Below are 18,547 nucleotides of genomic sequence, written 5' to 3' on the forward strand. Positions count from 1 at the left end.
TGCCATCTCTTCAGTCTGTGTTTAGATACAGATATTTTTCACTTCCCAGCCACCCTGCATTGATGTCAGAGGGAATCAGTGGTTTTAGTTTCAATCAAACCTTGATCTCATTAGCAGAAAATTTGAATCTATTTGGACAGTGAATCTATTTGGACAGAGGCAGCCAGCCATGAGTGTCTTCCGTTGTGCCTCCTACTTTTAACTATATATTTGAGGCCGATTGTTCATGATGCGTTGCACATTTTTTTCTGAAACAATGCCAATTCGATCACTTGAAAATTGAGAATCAAAGAGATTAGGAAGATTTCTTGATTGTGATTGAAACGAAAGTATAGCAATGTAGCCGAACCAAAACAACCAAGACCAGATCAAAATTGAGAATTTTGTAATTTGATAATCGAAAATCAATTGCGTATCTAATAATCCATTGGACTCTATATACCCGTTACATTATGATGAAACATTGTCTACCAATTCAAATATTTTATACAGATATGGAATAATATTAACACAAAAAATTGATTTGTATTTAAAGCAAATGTGAGTAGGGAATTCCACTTCCAAAAGCAAAGAGAAAGAAATCGAGAGATGCTTCGGCGAAAACCTACAAAAATCGAAGTGAAAGTGGAAGACAAAGAAGAACTCGAAGAAGCCCGCAAACAACGCGCCGCCGCTTCATCCTCCGCCGCCACCACCACCGCCGCCTCCTCCCTCCTCCACCACTTCGATCGCTCCGCCGTCGACCCCACCTCCAAATCCCACCGCATCGGCCTCTAATCCACCCACCAAAATCCCCAAATCACGGCTTCCATTTCTCGATTACTGATGGAGGTCGAAGTGAAGCTCCGATTGCCCAACAAATCCGCCCACCAGAAGCTCCTCGCATCCCTCTCCCCGTTCCACGCCGCCACCCACCACCAGCACAACACCTTCTACGACGGATCCGCCGCCGAGCTGAGCTCCCGGAGAGCCGTCCTCCGCCTCCGCTTCCACGAGGAGCCCGACCGCCCCAAATGCTTCGTCACGCTCAAGGCCAACGCCGTGCTCGCCAACGGCGTCAGCCGCGTGGAGGAGGACGAGGAGGAGGTGGACTACTCGGTCGGGAAGGCGTGCTCGGAGAATCCCCAGAAGCTGAAGGATGCCGATTCTAGGGTTTTGCGGAGGGTGAAGGAGGAGTTTGGGATTGAGAGCTATGTGAGTTTGGGGGGATTTAAGAATGTGAGGAATGTGTTTGAGTGGAAAGGGGTGGAGCTGGAGATTGATGAAGTTAGCTACGAATTTGGGGATATGTATGAGATTGAGTGTGAGAGTGTGGAGCCTGAGAAAGTTAAGGGGATGATCACGGAGTTCTTGAAGGAAAATGGAATTGAATACTCGGATTCGGTTAAGTCTAAGTTTGCTATTTTTCGTGCGGGAAAGCTACCGGCTTAGTAAGTGAATTGCACTTCTCGAATGCTATAATAATTTTGCTATGCCTTTTGTTCTGGTTTGTTGTTTTGATCGGCTGTCATTCCGAAGTGATATACATTTGTTTTGTTGTAAAGTTGATAGCTTTTGGCTCCGTTTATGAACTTTCTTGATAAAATATGCCTCTTGAATGTGATGTCATGTATAGTAGTAGCATACTATGTCCTATAGCTTGTTGTTCATGTTGCAGTTGATTTGGAATTATATATGTTTAATTGTCTTATGAAATGCTAGTAATCACTTTTATCTTAAAATCATGTGTTAGATTAGTTCAGAGAGATAAAAAAAAAGCTCTTATTTTTCAAAATTAGTTTGAACAAATTTTGGGAGTTCTGGGAAGTGTTTTGTGAGTATATTTTGTACAGATGGATTTGAGCATGTCATTTGTTAATGGTAGATATACTAATAAGATTGATGTATATTTGGTTCTTTACTTCTTTTTGAATATAATGTAATGATATTAAATGGAATTTGAAAATGAGAATGTTTTGTGCAAACTAATAATGTCTCATATTTGAGAATATTGCTCAACTTTCTTGAGGTATTGGGTAACCACTAATTTGCCTTGTGAACATTTTTCATCATCTTACATGACTAAATCACGCACCAAGTCTTAAACTTAGTAGCAAGATGAGCTGATTTCAAAGTATGGTTGTTAAAAGTTCGAACTCTCTTTTGGTGTTATGGGAAGTGTTTTTCGAGCATATTTTGTAAAGATGTAGTATTTGAGGATGTGATATATATTCTAATAAGCTTGATGTGTATCTGTTTTCTTTAAATATGATGAAATGATATTACAAATGGAATTTGAAAATAAGAATATTTTGCTGCAGCCTAATAATGTCTCATATTTGAGAATGTTGCACAACTTTCTTGAGGTATCGGGTAAGCATTGATTCGCTTGTCAAGCATTCTTCATCATCCAGCATGGCTAAATCACTACCTAGTCTCCATCATTAGTGGCCTAATCTGTATTTCTAACATACTATTGAATTGCTGGGATTTTATGATCTGGATCATGTTAATCAACTGTATGATCTATTTTGACTCATTGTTGTTACATCCTTTCCTTTTCTTTTTCGTGTTGTGGTATTGCTCGATCACCAGATGAGAAGGCTTTTGTTTTCTTGTTTCAGGTCTTGTGTCTGGGATAGAGGCAAGCTGCTTCAGTCTTTCTAGTCGGCCAATATTGACAACTCTGTAGTTTGATGTTTGTCTTTTTGCCAGTGTTTAGATACTTGTGGAGACGATCCAGTTTTCCTTCATTACTTTACTTACCATTATTGATGGTTAATAATTAATAAATCCATCTTGACTTTATATAAAATTTGTGAAGTAACATTTCAAATGAAAATGGTCTTACTCCATTGAGTTGTATGATTAGGTCTTCAATACTTGTCCTCCTTTATAAATTACATAGTCTGACCCAATAAATTACTGAAAATCTGTATGAAGGTTGCTAAAAAGATTTGTGAGCAGTTGAGGAATTTGTTTGAACCTTTTTTTCTCTTTTTAGCTTAGTGGTAATGAGTAGTTATTTGATGGAAATAGATAGTATCTTCGGGCCGTTCGGTTTGCAAGATTATATTTTGAGATTGAATATATGGGTTTTGTTTGGTTCATGGGATTGAATCCCCCAACTTAATTCTCTAGGGAGGTATTCGGTTTGAAAGATTATATCACATGATTAAATTTGTAAGTTGCATGGTTCATGAGATTAAAACTCATGACTTAAATTCTAGACGTAGTCATGTGATAATTAGTTATAGTCAATCTCCTCCTGCTAAATAATTGCACAACTTAATCCTAAATTATATTTTGGTACTATTTTATCTAGTAAATCAAATACCACCTAGATGGGTAATCATGCGATAATTAATCATAATTATACTTATTCAATTAAAATAATTCCATAACTCAAAACTTTAATGAATTATCATCTTATAATTAGTTATGACAACTGAATGATATCTTGTACTCCCTCCATTCCATAGTAAGAGATAATAAAGTAAGGGCCCCCAGGGGCTTAGCGCAGTTGGTTCCGGGGGAGCAGATATTGCTACAAGGAGCTGGGTTCGAATCCCACTACTAGCGTGTGGGAGCTTCCATCTCTCAGGCACAAGTGTGAGGCCTTGAGAGATGGGCTCTGGTAAGGACAGTGGGTTGAAGGTCTCCTCTCTAACGGGCCGCTGTGTACCCTGATTGAACCCATTCACAAACTGTCGGGCCGGAGAGTGGGGGCGGCTGGGGTGACCGCATCACCTTTTGCTACAAGAGAATAAAGTAAGTGACCATTCTATAATAAGAGAAAATAAAGTAAGTGAGAAGAAATGTGTCTCACTTTTACTTAATAAATAAATAACTCTATTATTATGGAACGTACCAAAATAGCAAAATGATTCAACTAGTAAGGAATAATTCGTACATATTTATGTTTATGAAGTCAAAATAAAGTTCATTTAGTAATTTAAACAAAGTTTCAAGAAATCTCCAATGTTTTCTAAAATGTACTTCTATGTCTTGTGAAGTCTAAATAAAGTTCATTTAGTAATTTGATCGAAGCCACAAGAAAGCTCTAATGTGATTATAAAAATGAACTTGAACTCACTTGATCATACTATGAAAGTTGAAATGAGCAAGATAATCAAATTTGAAGCATACAATGTAGTAAATGATTAAACAGAGATCTCACATAAGCTACCATAAATCCAGAATTCTCATGGGAGCATGTTACATTCCATCTAAGTCTAATGATGAAAATCCATTCTCACAAACCATGGTCAAATTCCCTAGATTAACCTCATTCTAATACACACTTCCCAACCAAACCAAATACAAAAGTCTCCATCACTTCCTCTTCTTAGCAGGTGGTTGATCCTCCTCGTCCTCGTCTTCCTCCTCGTCCTCATCATCGTCCCCGTCCTCATCGTCGTCATCCCCATCATCATCGTCGTCGTCGTCACTTCCTCCGTCACCATTAGCCTCGGCGTCCTCTTCAGGATCGCCTTCATCATCATCATCTCCGCCTTCTTCGCCGCCTGAAAAGTCTTCATCACCAGCATCATCATCAGGCTCGGCATTGTCCTCATCTTCATCCTCGTCATCATCCTCGGTATCACTTCCATCTTTGTTTTCAAGTCCTGGCTTGTTCACTCTATGAAGCTCCTCCATCGGAAACCTGCTAACAAAACAATTATTAGTTTCATAGTACTACATAAGATTGTTGTGACATGATAGGGAGAATTCAACATTACCGATTTCCTATCCAAGCGGGTAGTTTGTCATTCAGCAACGAGCTAGTCTGTTAAGACCATTAAAAGTTTTTTCATCAACAACAAGACAAAACATGACAAGTCCGACTAATAAATAGAAAAACAAGATAAAGAACAAGCAAGCAAGACGAAGGCAGAACATTCTAAGCAATATATCAACAATAACCAAACAATAAAAAGGCTCAACACAGTATCTTCATAGCAAAACAATATTATTTCAAAACAATATTATTTCTACAGATTTGAATGGTCAACTAATAACATGAATAGTTAATAGAAAACTCTACAACAATTTTAGATTTCACATATTGGAATAGTCATCTATACTTCATCAGAACCAAATGGTTAATATTCATAAGCAAATTTCAACAAGTTACCACAAGTTTACTCAAAACAGGCCTCAATGAATCAATATTCATATGCACACCATCAAAGTGTGATATACAAAGGAAAGTTAACATAATATAAACCCTATGTTGGAAACTTGGAAACATATAAGTTTGTGCAACCAAAAATTCACTAACTCTGAGCTATTACACAACTTAAACACCAACCAAAGTCCAAGTGGCAAAAGTAAGACATTCTACAATAAAGCAGTTCCCCAATTGGCATAAAAGTTCAATGAAGATTCAACAACATCAAATCAAAAGTTCCCATAGCTCCAATGCAGCAGTATTCCAACACTACCTCAGTCTCAATAACAAATCATTCTTAAACACAACATATTTCACAACATTAATACACCATAACATTAGACACAAATCCTTCAGTTATAATGTTGGACTAACCCCAAAAAACCACCAAATTCAGAATAAACATGACTAGAAGCAGCAAACAAGTTACAAAAAAAGTCAAAATCTCAAAAGCCCTCAAATAAATTTGCAGTCTTGGACACTAAAATCAAACAGAAATTGAGCATAAAGAAAAGGTAATAACCAACCAGCATGAGAAGGCAAGTTTGAGCAGCCAAAAGAGTATTAACCACAGCAGCCTCAACAAGCTTCACATCAGAGCTCAGCTTTGCCCCCTCCATTTGCAAACCCTCTAAAGTTTCTTGCTTTGAAAATGGAAAATGTCGAAAAACGAAAAAGCAGAATAAATCACAAGTCTACAAGTGAGAAGCTGGGGGTAGGAGGGTTAGAGAGAGGGGGGTTTCTTGGGTAGGGTTGAATTCGGGCAGATGTGTCCAAAATAGGGTAGATGGAGAGGAAAATTAAGGAAAAATCATTATTAAAAAAGGATAATATTTTTGACTTTGACGGGAGAAGTCTAGGGTTTTTTTGGGGTGGAAAACGATATTTTCAGTTTTGTGAGGGGCAGCTTGCAATGTTTTTGAATTAGAATTTAGGATCCATTATCGGAGTGATTGGGGCGCGTCATTGGGCCGTTGAGTGTTTGATATAGGCACACGCGCAGTTTTTTGCCGTGCTGGACACGCGTTGTCGTCATATTAGGAAGGAGTAAAACTTGTCAATTTCATGAGATATTTTAGAGTAGATTATTAAAAGTAATTCAATTTTTTATGATTTTATCAAATATATTCCAACTTTTGAATTTATCAACTCTATTTCCTATTAATTTTATCAATTATAGATCTATAGTAGTACTATCTCCGTCCCATTTAAAATATTCATCTTTTTGTTTTTAGTTTGTTAGATTCAAGATATCCATGTTCTATATTTAGAAATAAATCTCTCTCTTTTCTCCTCGTTAAAATATCTAACTATCTTTTTCTATAAACTTATTCCACCTAACAATTCCTCGTAAAATGTCGTGTCACTCAAGAATGTGGATATCTTGAATGAGACGGTGAAAGTACCATATGTAGCTTGTTGAAGTTTCCATTTTTAGCATAGTTTTTGCAATTTTTATTGATTTTATTCAAAATAATTTTTTAGATATTCTTTCTAAAATAAATTTAAAGTGAGAATATATTATATATATTTAATTTTTGAAGAAAAAAAAAGTTAGTACTATTTTCTAACACGTCATGTCACGACTCAACAGTTGGAGTGAAAATTTACTGATAGAATTTATACAAGTTAGAGAAATTTAGAATAAAATAGATAAACTGGATAGAGGTAAAACTGACACAACAACATTGTTAAAAGTTGGATTGGAAGCACTATTTTCTAACACGTCATGTCACGACTCAACAATTGGAGTGAAAATTTACTGATAGAATTTATACAAGTTAAGAAATTTGGAATAAAAATAGATAAATTGAATAAAGGTAAAACTGACACCAACCCCCTTGTTTAAAGTTGGGTTGGAAGCAATAAAATCATTAAAGAGCAGAATAAATTCGATCATTAACTTTGTTATATTATTCAGGTGGGTACTAGCTAAGTAGCTATGATATTTATACCACATGGAACTTGTTAGGTTAGAGTTTATAATTTGAATTTCAACTGTAAATTTGCATGTCAGAACATTTGAATTAACCCTTACTAGTTATGCTCCTCTGGTCCTCCTTGTTTTGTCTGTTGTGAAAGATAGCTTTAAACTGTAAACTTTTTGTCTATTACCTTTAAGAGCTTCTTAATCCAGTTGGCTTGTTACAAAAATATTGAGAAATTTATGCATAAAATTCCAAGGATAAGCCAAAACACATCAGCCTCCAGTCTTTGAACAGTAGCTAAGATTTCTAAACAAATAGTAAGTGGCAAGGTTGATCTGAGAAACTAAAACACTAATACAAGGTCCTGATGTTCTTAGTGCAAGGAAGCTTTTTTATGAAGTTAATGTTTTTAAAGTGAAAGTATGAACATTTTCTTCTTTCTCACCTAATGCAACCATAGCTGAGAACTGGCTCTCATTTTATTGGCAGATCCGTCGCGAAATCCATTCATTCATTTGCTTTGTTACCTCTATATACTTTTTGTTTGATTAAAGCTTTTAAAGCAAATTTGGTTGAACAATTTGAGTTAGAATGCCACTAAAAAGGGAAGGAATTCAAGAAAGGAAAGGTGTAGTATTACTGAAAAATCTGAAAAGCAAGCAGGCTAACAAGAACTCATTTGAGATTTCTCAACAAGTACAAACCAAATCATTTAAATCATCAGTCATGTTTCTACTTGCCCTTAGATTCTGACATAGGCAGACATATATTTCTAAACACAACCGCACACGGCAACAATCAGACCTCGTCTTCATGTAGCAGCATATTAGGGATCCCCTTGTTGACCGGGAACTTCCGGCCAGTCTCAGGGCAAACCAACGCGCCTTCCTCAAGGTGGAGCTCGAGGAGGGCGTGGTGGAACCTGTTTAAAAACTCATCAGAGTCGAGCATGGAGGGCTCAACATTATCGGGCAGCTCAGTATACCCCAAGGTTTTGGAGGCCTCCACGAGCGCCTTCCACTCAACCTTGGCAAACATGTTCCGGAGGAAGTCTGCGTTCAACTCCACCTCCTTCTCCACCACTTTCTCCACCTCAATCCGAAGGGGGAATCCGCTGGTCACGCCTTTGATGTTTGATGATAGCATATTATGAGTTAGGAGCCTCATTCTTGCTGCTTTCGGTACTTATCCATAATCTGCAACTCTAGGAGTTCAGAGTTTCCTTGTGTCACCTAATTTCCAGTATCCATCACAATACCCATTATATCTGTGTCAATAAATAAATTAAATCTTATATAATTTGTATAAAGCTTTAACAAAAATAACCAAAGGTAAAAGGAATTATACCAAATAGTGGCTCCTTATCAATTCTTTTTATCTCTGCCACTTCCTTGAAATTTTTGAACTGTAAGACATGTTCTGGGAATTTCAGGTCTTCCACTTCAAGAACTTCAGTTTTTGGGTTCATAATTAGGCGGTTTTCATTTGTAGTGGCTGTGTTTGATACACGGTTTCTATTCACAAAGAAATTGCGAATACATAACACTTTGTTTTCTTTGATTTGGTCTTTGAATTTATGCATTATATCACGTGGGAAACTTGCATGAATCTGAGTCCCCTGCAATAAAAATATGTAAAACTTTAGAATATCTTTTTACTGATAATAAAACTGTAAATTTAGATGCATACCTCCTTATCTTCAAGAACACAATCAAGGGAGCTTATATTTGTCTTGTTGCTTCCTCCAGAAACTTCATATGATCTAACACATCTAGTTTTGATTACCCACTTGGAAGTGTATGGTTGAAGATCTTTGAGCAAAGTAAACAGAGGCATTGTTGAAATTTAGAATCTGAAATGGTGAATGCATTTGGTCCTTGTCTTCTGTTCTATATATAGAGGAGTGTGTGTGTTTTGCCTCATTTTTTGAAATTTGAATTTGAATCTGATATTACATATATCCTTTGGATAATTGGATTAAAATTAGATTTTCAATAGAATCATGTGTAATAAGCACTATTTCATGTTGAGCTCATAGTTTAACTTCAGATTTAGTGATGTTTGTGGTTTTGCTGCAACTTGTCCCCTTATTATTTATCATGTACTCCTTCCGTCCGCCATTAGGAGTCTCATTCATGGGCGGCATGAGTTTTAAGAAATGTTAAGAAAAGTGGGTGGAAAAAAGTTAGTGGAATGGGGGCCCCACTTGTATATATTAGTTTTAAATGAAATGTAAGTGGAATGAGTTAGTGGAAGGTGAGACCCTATTACCATTTATGGTAAAAGTGAACCGGGAAGCTTATTCGCGGACGGACTAAAATGGAAAAACGGGGCTCTTATTCGCGGACAGAGGGAGTAAAACTTAGTGTTGACTACATACAATTAGTGTGTGTACCTGTCAACTTATTATTCTTGAGATTTATTTTTAAATATATCATTGTATTAGTTAATTAAAATAAGGTCTGTACGTTTCTTATTACTCCATACCAATTGGAGAAAGTATTTGTCTCTGCATTCTGTTCTGTTTATAGAGGAATTTGAGGATTTTGGTTCTTAATTTAAAATTTGAATTTCTGTACAATTTTTTAATTTGATTTGTGATTATTATTCATTTGTACCAGATAGTTTATCCTTTGGATGAATGAACTTAATTTTATTTTTCAATGTATTCATGTCTAATAGTCATTGGTTCTTGATATGTTTTTGGTTTTGCATCAACCTGTGGCATTACTGTTTATCATGCAAAAGTTAGTTAAAGGTGTGGACATTTAAACTTAAGAGTTAACTTACAGCATTCATATTTCTTTAGATTTATTTTAAATACTGATATTAGTCAATCAAATAGCAGATTTCAATAAACTTAAAGTTATTATGTCATTGTATTCATGTGTAATAGGTATTTGTTCTTGAAATGTTCTTGGTTTTGTTGCAACTTGTAGCAGTATTATTATTTGTTATGCAGATGTTAATTAAGGTGTGTGCATGTCTAACTTTAAGTGTTAATTGTTTGCATTTTGTGAGAATTTTGTTTGGTCCATGTTATTCAATAACCATTCTTAATTGTTTTTTGTAGGGTATATAATGATCAGTCAATTTTTCATGTACAGAAAGTGTAGAAGTTGTCTTATCTAAGAGGCATAGCTCGGAATATGAAATATAACTCCAGTCTGTTTCATGTTATGCAAGATAATTAGTGGATGTTTACTTGTTTGTGTTAGATAACCGTTGAATATTTTATTTGTATCTTGAAATGATCAAATTGAAAGTTCCAATTTAATCACAGCCGCCTGTCTTGCTATAAAATGAGAATTACTTGGAATAATCTATATCTATACTAATATAAAAGGTGAGTTTTGGCCTTATTTTGAAATATTCATAAGTTGTGGGATGAATTTAGATATTTATAATTTTTAAGAAATAGGATTAAAATGGAGGTTACAAATCTTTATGATTATAAGTTATTGAGAATAATAAATGTAAACATAATATAAAAATAGTGGCATGTTTAATTTTTTTAATATAGTTATAACATGAGAATTATTCAACTCTACATAGTAGTATTAATTATTAGTATGGCTCCATATACGGCTTTTTATACATGCCCTCTTATAATCATAAAAATTTATAACCTTCATTTTAATCTTATTTCTTAAAAATTATAAATATCAATTTATCCCACTAAAGAAAGTAACGTAAAGGTAATAAAAATGACATTTAAACAAATCAAACAATTTTCAATGTAAATTTAAGGCAGTCAATCATGTTATAATTCCATCAATTTATGATTGTTTCTTCATACTTTTTACCTATAAATACGTATCATTGGTTAGATAAAATTCATTCATCTTTATCTTTTCTCATTGCATCACGAATTCTCTGCAAAAAGATATTTTTACTTCCAATATGATTATTACTCTTTATCGATAGTAGTACATTTCTCTTTTTATTATTATTATTATTATTATTATTATTATTATTATTATTATTATTATTATTTGTTTACTAACATTGTCTCAGCTTTTATTTTTTTGATGCCATTGGTGTTATCATTGACCCTGGCAAGGTTATTATATAATCTAATTTTCGGCTCATTGAGATTAAAATTGTGATTCGCAGTGAGTGTTGATCGTCATTTTGTTTTTATTTTCTACTCCAATTTAACGTTTAAGACATTTGAATATATCAAGCTGATTGATAATGTAGTTGAGGAGACACTATTTGACATTTTTAAATATTACTCTCAACTATAATATTGTTATTTGTTTTTTTAACATTGTTGCTATTCTATTTTTTTAGATATTATTGGTGCAATTGTTGACCCTAGCAAGATTATTAAACGTGATAATTGTTGATTTATGGTGAGTGTTGACTCATTTTTTTTCAACATTGTTTTGTTTTTGTTGATTCGTCTAAAGTTGTGTCAATATAGTTTGTATATATTATTTTGCAGAATATCAGAATATTGGTGATGCTTCATGGATAAGTTCTTATTGTTCCTATTGGGATGCATTTTTTTGGCATGAAGAACATTGGGGAAATCATCTAAAACCAAAAAACCAAAAATTTCAAATTGTTGTATAAGTGGAATATTAAGCTTCCTATGATGTATGCTCCTCATGTTGTCTTTCAAGATTTAATATTCTATAATGATTTTTAATGTTTTTGTTATTTAAAAAATATTATATTTCATATAGTTGAGTTCACCTCGATGGAAGATTGGATTGATAATAGGTTGAACACTGGTCAATCACTATATGTGTACAATTGCATAGTCAATAAACTCTTTTATGTTGTGTCACTATTTAATTTTTATTTCATAAATATTATATATTTTATAAAGTTGTATAATTTTATTTGGGATCTATAAACCATGTACTATAATTTTATATTTTCTCATTTCATTTATTTAATTGACTATTTAATTTAAAATTTAATAGGTCGTGCAACGCACGGAGTTGATACTAGTATTTGATAATGTATGACTCATGAATTATGTAGTATGGTTAGCAAGAATTTCAGTAAGTTTGGCGGTAAAAATGGGCCCACAAAAACTGTGGCTTTATATAAGTATTGATATTGATTGATTGATTGATTTATATGATGGCAACATGCTATATCTTACGTTGCAATTACTGGATGCTATATCTTACGCTGCAACATGCCTGTTATATGATATTTTCAGGTTTTGCATTCTTGTTACACAAAAGTATCACCATCTGCTGAGGTGGATACAAGAGAGTAAGTTTAATCCTCAGCTTGTCGCATGGTCTGGTTCAGTTGCAGAGTTACTTGATTTGGATGCAAGAGAGTAAGTTTAATTTTATGCAGTGATGCCTGGCTTCATTAGTTATTTCTTTGCATCCTGTAAAAATTTATGCATATTCACAGTAGATAGTTGTATTTTATGGCTAACTTGTTTAACTCTCAGATTTGAAAGGCCTGATTTTCCTCAAATATTTTCTGGGGCATCGCCTTTATCTGGAGGGTGAGTTTTAATAATATTACACTCGCAGTAGATAGAATTACCCTTAAAGCAATAATTTGGTAATAACCAAGCAATCCGTACTCTAATTTTACAAATCAATCCCAGCCATCTAATAAAAAGATCGGACGGCTATAAATGGTGTTATATTGTGCGCTTGGAAGATTCTTGTGTTTATGAAATTTTAGGATCCACGATTCTTTTAACATAAAGTATTTTGCTTCGACAAAAAGGCTAGTAGTATCATGTTTAATCAATTAATCCAAAACAACCCAATCTACTGAAAGGTTAAAACAAATAAAAACAATAGCATTAACCATAAAAACAAAATAAAAGTTAAAACAAAAGCTACCTTGGCTAAATTGAGCTTCTAACAATAAAAATAGAATCGAAGTAGTTGAGCAAGTATATCATGAAAAACAACTGCAAAGTTTATAATTTAATACCAAGTGCCAAAATCTAGATATAGTTTTCATATATTTTGAGTGTCTCAAAAAATATGAAATTCACGAACACTAGTCTAAAGAATGTTGACATTTATTCTTGAAGTAGCATAGAATTTGAATTGTTCATTTGCTCGATTCCTGGCACATATTTCATCCTCCATTTGGTTTCGAGGAATGTAATCCCACGGTATATTCTTGCAAAGCAAGAAAGACCGTGGATCCACAATTATCTTCTCTAGCGCAAGACTGTATGTCACCAATTGTTCAATCATTTGAAAATGATTACACACACCACGATATCCAACAAACACTACTTCCTTGATGGGAGAATAATCCCTCCGACCTCTACACAAGCAACAATACTGAGAATAGCAGTTTGGAGCATATACCAACTCCTCCTTGTCTACTTCGCTCATCTCTTGGTGTGACGCCTATACAATCATTAATCAACAGAAATAATTCATCTCAAAAGATATTGGAAATAAAGAGTAGACAGTTACCTCTATCACAAATCTCTGCAAGCAAGGTGCTACACTGAACCAATGTATTATTTGGAAGAGAGGACAAGTGTCCCTGTAACCACTCCCAAGAACCACCACCAACTCCTTAAGATTAGGCATCATCTTATCATCCGACAAAGTGTTCTGTACAATATATGCATATCATAAGAAATTAAATATTTTATAAACCCAATTTAATGAAAATCAATCAAAAGTATACCATGCGGGTAAAATTGGGCATAGCGTATATCTTGAGTGAATGTAGTTGTGGAAGCACATAATCAAACATGCTTAAAATGTCTGCGAGTGCAGAAACATATTGTTGACGAGCATTCGCCTGAATCCAGAGCTCAGTAAGGAGGGGAACATCGACGAGCTCGAAACGACAATGTGGTTTACCCGAACCATTGTACTTGATGCAGACAACCTTCGATTCACGGACCACAACTGAGTTGAGAGCACTGCACCGGCTGATTTCTAGGCATTTGAACACGGGCGAGGTCTGAATAACCTCCAGAGACGAAAACGGGATTCCACATAGGGACAGTTTCTCAAGGAGACGACAGTTCCCCAACAAAAACGCCACGGCCTCACAACTCACATTCACATAACTAAAACTCAGCTTCTTGAGCAACTTAAGATTGTCAGGGAAGTTGCCTTGTTTGTATGGGAAATGGTAACAATTTATTGGTAAAATGGCCTTCAAGGTCAATTCAATGCTCTCGACCTTTCTACTAACAGCGTAGCTAAGCCAATCATCGATCCGATCACTAAAGTATGAAGATAAATCGAATAAGACTCTGAATTTAACAAGATTAGTGGTGGAGGCCTTGGGGAGTTTGGTGAGTAGTATATCAACCCATTCAACATACTTGCGTCTTAACTCATCTATGTCATAATTTCTCAATGTATCTATCCAATCGACATGTAGATCTAATGTAGGTGTGAGAGTCCACAAGTACCTCCATCGGGAGCAAAGAGTGCTAGTCCTTGCAGCTTCTTTCAAGGCCAAGGAAGATAATATTAACACTAATATATCATCCGGAAGCATGCTTATTCGATCATCCTGAAACTGAAAACTCAACGTAATTCAGATTATTTCTTTTATTAAATCATGAAGTTTGATTCTATTTTTCTCAATTGTCTCATACACAAATTTTAGTATGGTGATGTTAAAAATGACAATGTTTTGTTAAAATGAGAAAAGAAATATAAATAATAAAAAAATTATTGTAATGAAACATGTCGTTTTGATCATCATTAAACAACATTTTTAAAGTTGGAACAATTGAAAATTCATGATTTAATATTCTAATTTCAAAGATTATGGAACCAACAAGAACTTGAACATTGATTTAAAATTGAAATGATTATCGTCCCTAACATAAACAAAAACCAATAATTAGGCAGCTCAAGAATTATTTAATTTTACCGTGTAGTTATCCTCGAGGCGCCTCCTTTGCACTTTCGCCATTGTTAGTTGTATCCTCAACCCTATATTTGGTGTGCATAGAGAGTCAATTTGTGATATGATATTATAGGGGAGTGCATTCGGGTTTCGGTTGGTTTTTTCGTCCAAACCGAACCGAACCCGAAAAACCGAATTTAGGCTAAAATTGAAACCGAATCAAAAACCCGAAAATCGAAAAACTGAACTTAAAAAACCGAACCAAACCGATACCGAAATTTTATGAAAAAACGAAAATTCTAAATCCGAAAAACCGAAAAACAGGGGAAGAATAGCATACAAACTACAAAGTGACAAATTTTTAAGTACAACCATAAACATGATTATATCCACAATTTAAAAGAATCTAAAATTAAATACTTAAATTGCTTCTTAAACAAATACAAAATTATACTCCACAAAATAAAGGTAGAGAGGGAGGCAGATGGGTCACATAATTTTGCAATTGAAGGTTTGGGTAGAGTTTTGCCTGGAGCAAGAGCCGTGAAGACGTCTCTGACGGCGTGGAAGGGCGACGGGCTGAGGGTCGACGTCTCTGACGGCGTGGGGGGCGCCGTGGCGGAGCTGGCCGCTGGAGGCGATGGATTGGTGAATCTCGCACATAGAATGGAAGAATCCACTCTGAGGTGCTTAGCAGCTCTTTGTTGAAGGAAGATAAAGATCTAATGCCATTCTTATTCTTACAGAATTCAGGAGGGGAGGAAGGAGGTGGGATGAGAGGTGGAGAGATTTTGGGTTTGAGAATAGAGAGGAGGGGGGAGCGGCGGTGATTCACGACTGAAACAAACCGAAAAATCGAAATTTTCATTTTTCGGTTTTTCGGGTTTTTTTCCGTCCGAAACGAACCGAAAAATCAAAATTTTCAAAATTCTAAATCCGAACTGAATCGAATTTTAAATTTTCGGTTTGAATCGGTTCGGATATTCGGTTTTCGAGTTTTTTTCTCACCCCCAGTGATATGTGGTATTTCAAGTCAATAGCAATAATTTGTGCATAAAAAAAATTCTATAAGGATACATTAAATCTTTCTTTTTCTAAACAGAATATCAAAAAGGACTGGAAACGAGACGGCTATATGTAAAATTCAAACATATGTAAAATTCAAACATATAGAATCTTTCTTTAATTACTTATGTCGTACTTCTAAGAGAGCCACAATTGCTGAATTTAAGTAAGAAAGTGCAATTGTAATAATAAGCCTCCATAATTTGAAACACATAGTAATTTTTTATCATATTTTGGTAAACACTCAATATTTTCCAATAAATCAACCTTCTTCCATCAGCAGCACACTTCATCAAAAAAATCACCAACTTCAAATTTCACACAATTTTTCAAGAATGCAAACAATTAATAAGTCCATAATCAAATTTAAACAAAGCTTGGAGGAAGGAGTTTCTACCGATGACGAGCGTGGGTGGCTGTTTGTGGCGGAGGAGCTGAGAAAAGAGAAAGAGTTGGCGAAGAAAAAGAGCCCGATTAGGATTTAGGGCTCATTAATAATTATGTCGTACCTCTAATAAATATGTTGTACAATTCTAGTAACATAGAATCTTTCTTTTAATTAAGGTTAAAGAGATCTGCTGAAATCAAAATAATTATGTCGTACCTCTAATAATTCCTTAGTTACATTCAATTTCCAATATAAAACAAATCTCTATAATTGATCGTGATTCATTTAAATTCTCCAAAAAGAGAGATTTCGGAAAAATGGGCTCAATACGTAGGCCTTTCGAAATTTAGGATTAATTTCGCACGCCTTTCAAAATATGGGATCGTGGCATGCGAATTTTTCGGAATAAGGGATTTTTGAATTTTTATCTATTTTCTTGTCTTTTTTCTTATTATTTCTCTTATGATATTTATAAATTGGCTAAATTGCCCCTAATTTATTCACTGCAATTTTTTATTCCAATTATTTTCACCCAAATCAAAAAAAACGTTAGCTCCAAAGTTTAGCAATTGTCTACCCTCACGCGCAGCCTCCAATTTTCAGTCTTTCTCTTTCTTCTTTGTTCACATCGTCATCGAAGCGGCTGCTGCGCACCGTTATCCCCTGCCCACGGACCAGCCGGAGCCTCCAGTCATGCTGTTGCAGTCGCATGTCTTAGCCACTGTCGCTCGATGCAACCACGCGTCCTCGCATCACCAGGGCGCCGCCTCTTCTGGTTACGAGACCGTCCACCGCCGCCGTCTCCGGAGACTCCTTAGCACCTATCGTCTATCTCCCTCGGCATCCTAATTTCAAAAGCAACTGGACACCTCCATCTTCTCTCATTGCAACCCTCATCCATCCTAAAATTTAGAGAGCTAAAATCCGTTGACTATCTCTTCTCTCTCTTGTTGCACAGCCAAACATTTCCATCGCTCGCTTCAGGCGATGTCATCGCGCCTCGCTGACAACCAGTGTCATCCTCTCGGTGCTCAGCGCCGTCAGCCCTCTCAAATTCGCCACGACACAGCATCGTCGCTGCTCGAACTCCCTCGCCAGCCGCCGTGCCTCATCGTCACAACGTGTCGTCTGATGTCCGGAGATCCTCGAACCTGAAATCAGTCTTCTTAGGGCTCATGTTCTCGTCGAGCATGAGGTTCTCGAACTTCAGGTTCCCATGGGTAATCATTTGGAGGCGGCGGTGTTTTGGGTGAAAACAGGATTGTAATAAAAAACAGTGTTAAAATTTTAGTGAAAATGATAGAGGGCAATTCGGTCAATTTATAAATATCATGAGAGAAATAATAAGAAAAAAAGAAAGAAAATAGACAAAAACTCAAAAATCCCCTGTTCCGAAAAATTCGCATGCCACGATCCCATATTTTGAAAGGCGTACGAAATTAATCCTAAATTTCGAAAGGCCTGCGTATTGAGCCCCTTTTTTCGAAATCTCTCATTCAAAGATGATGATAAATTAAATTAATTAAATTTTTGGTTTAATTAATTTATACTGTATTATTTTTTTTTTTATTAATTATGTCATTCCAGATAGTGGCCTATTGCACGCTCATTGGAGGGTTTTGGATACATGGCCCCAATTCTCGTGTAATCTTTTACTTCTCGCACGGGAATTTCTACTACAAAAAAAAAACATGTATAAATATGATTAAAAAAAAATTAACATAAAGAGTATGAGAAAAGGAGGTGAAATTGAGATTTACACAATTTGGTAGTAGTAATTACTACACAAGGGGGTGATTTTGTAGATCTCTTCCTCCACTGTCTTGTCTTTTAAAATTTGTGTAGAATTGTAATTAAAAAAAAATAAAAATTTAATAATATATTATTCTTATGCATCATTTTATATTTACAGTCTATACCTTAAAATGAGAACTTTGATTGTAAATGTTAAATGTAGAAAGTGATTCTTTTTGGAGTGTAGCACATTTATTCTACTCAAGCTATTTTAAGCCACGATATTTTGCTCACTACATCGAATCAAGCCAACTTGAATCTCGAGAACTATCAACTTTTTTGAGCCACCGGTCCCGCGTCCTAACTCATATAGACAGAGTCGCACCGAGCCTCCAAAGACTCCAATCTAACCATTTATATTTTTCGTAATATTTTAACTTGTGA

General features: G+C 35.2%; 4 protein-coding genes across 6 annotated transcripts; 1 reads left to right on the forward strand and 3 right to left on the reverse strand.

The window, feature by feature from the left end:
• Positions 1-688: 688 nt before the first annotated feature.
• On the forward strand, positions 689-2,794 carry LOC125193189 (triphosphate tunnel metalloenzyme 3). Of its 2 annotated transcripts, XM_048090946.1 has the most exons (3): positions 689-1,430; positions 2,301-2,352; positions 2,604-2,794. In XM_048090946.1, the coding sequence occupies exons 1-2, from the start codon at positions 826-828 to the stop codon at positions 2,320-2,322; spliced, it is 627 nt and encodes a 208-aa protein (XP_047946903.1). In that variant the 5' UTR covers positions 689-825; the 3' UTR covers positions 2,323-2,352; positions 2,604-2,794. The 2 variants fall into 2 exon arrangements, with proteins under 2 accessions (XP_047946903.1, XP_047946904.1); XM_048090947.1 differs by lacking the exon at positions 2,301-2,352.
• A 1,345-nt stretch (positions 2,795-4,139) lies between these two features.
• LOC125191885 (phosphopantothenoylcysteine decarboxylase subunit VHS3-like) lies at positions 4,140-5,937 on the reverse strand. Its single transcript, XM_048089313.1, has 3 exons — positions 5,680-5,937; positions 4,722-4,768; positions 4,140-4,645 (listed from the first exon to the last, which is right to left on the reverse strand). Exons 1-3 carry the CDS (start codon positions 5,770-5,772, stop codon positions 4,315-4,317), a joined length of 471 nt encoding a protein of 156 aa, XP_047945270.1. The 5' UTR covers positions 5,773-5,937; the 3' UTR covers positions 4,140-4,314.
• A 1,758-nt stretch (positions 5,938-7,695) lies between these two features.
• Positions 7,696-8,247, reverse strand: LOC125196032 (multifunctional methyltransferase subunit TRM112 homolog A-like). The gene has a single exon (XM_048094380.1). The coding sequence runs from the start codon at positions 8,245-8,247 to the stop codon at positions 7,879-7,881; it is 369 nt and encodes a 122-aa protein (XP_047950337.1). The 3' UTR covers positions 7,696-7,878.
• Positions 8,248-12,975: 4,728 nt separating this feature from the next.
• On the reverse strand, positions 12,976-15,756 carry LOC125196030 (putative F-box/LRR-repeat protein At5g02700). 2 transcript variants are annotated; one of them, XM_048094377.1, is made up of 5 exons: positions 15,446-15,756; positions 14,941-15,002; positions 13,729-14,580; positions 13,509-13,652; positions 12,976-13,439 (listed from the first exon to the last, which is right to left on the reverse strand). In XM_048094377.1, the coding sequence occupies exons 2-5, from the start codon at positions 14,980-14,982 to the stop codon at positions 13,083-13,085; spliced, it is 1,395 nt and encodes a 464-aa protein (XP_047950334.1). In that variant the 5' UTR covers positions 14,983-15,002; positions 15,446-15,756; the 3' UTR covers positions 12,976-13,082. The 2 variants fall into 2 exon arrangements, with proteins under 2 accessions (XP_047950334.1, XP_047950335.1); XM_048094378.1 differs by having other exon boundaries at positions 15,410-15,756.
• Positions 15,757-18,547: the final 2,791 nt, after the last annotated feature.

Source organism: Salvia hispanica, chromosome 6 (genome assembly GCF_023119035.1).
Source record: "Salvia hispanica cultivar TCC Black 2014 chromosome 6, UniMelb_Shisp_WGS_1.0, whole genome shotgun sequence".
NCBI lineage: Eukaryota > Viridiplantae > Streptophyta > Magnoliopsida > Lamiales > Lamiaceae > Salvia > Salvia hispanica.

Excerpts from the sequence above, each read along its gene's own strand:
- LOC125193189 (XM_048090946.1), top strand. The coding sequence starts at position 826 with ATGGAGGTCGAAGTGAAGCTCCGATTGCCCAACAAATCCGCCCACCAG. Across the intron at positions 1,431-2,300 it reads GCGGGAAAGCTACCGGCTTA|CCTAATAATGTCTCATATTT; the intron begins GTAAGTGAATTG and ends ATTTTGCTGCAG.
- LOC125191885 (XM_048089313.1), bottom strand. The coding sequence starts at position 5,772 with ATGGAGGGGGCAAAGCTGAGCTCTGATGTGAAGCTTGTTGAGGCTGCT. Across the intron at positions 4,769-5,679 it reads AAACTTGCCTTCTCATGCTG|ACTAGCTCGTTGCTGAATGA; the intron begins GTTGGTTATTAC and ends TGGTCTTAACAG. Across the intron at positions 4,646-4,721 it reads CCCGCTTGGATAGGAAATCG|GTTTCCGATGGAGGAGCTTC; the intron begins GTAATGTTGAAT and ends TTTTGTTAGCAG.
- LOC125196032 (XM_048094380.1), bottom strand. The coding sequence starts at position 8,247 with ATGAGGCTCCTAACTCATAATATGCTATCATCAAACATCAAAGGCGTG.
- LOC125196030 (XM_048094377.1), bottom strand. The coding sequence starts at position 14,982 with ATGGCGAAAGTGCAAAGGAGGCGCCTCGAGGATAACTACACG. Across the intron at positions 13,653-13,728 it reads TGCCCAATTTTACCCGCATG|AACACTTTGTCGGATGATAA; the intron begins GTATACTTTTGA and ends TATATTGTACAG. Across the intron at positions 13,440-13,508 it reads TGCAGAGATTTGTGATAGAG|GCGTCACACCAAGAGATGAG; the intron begins GTAACTGTCTAC and ends ATGATTGTATAG.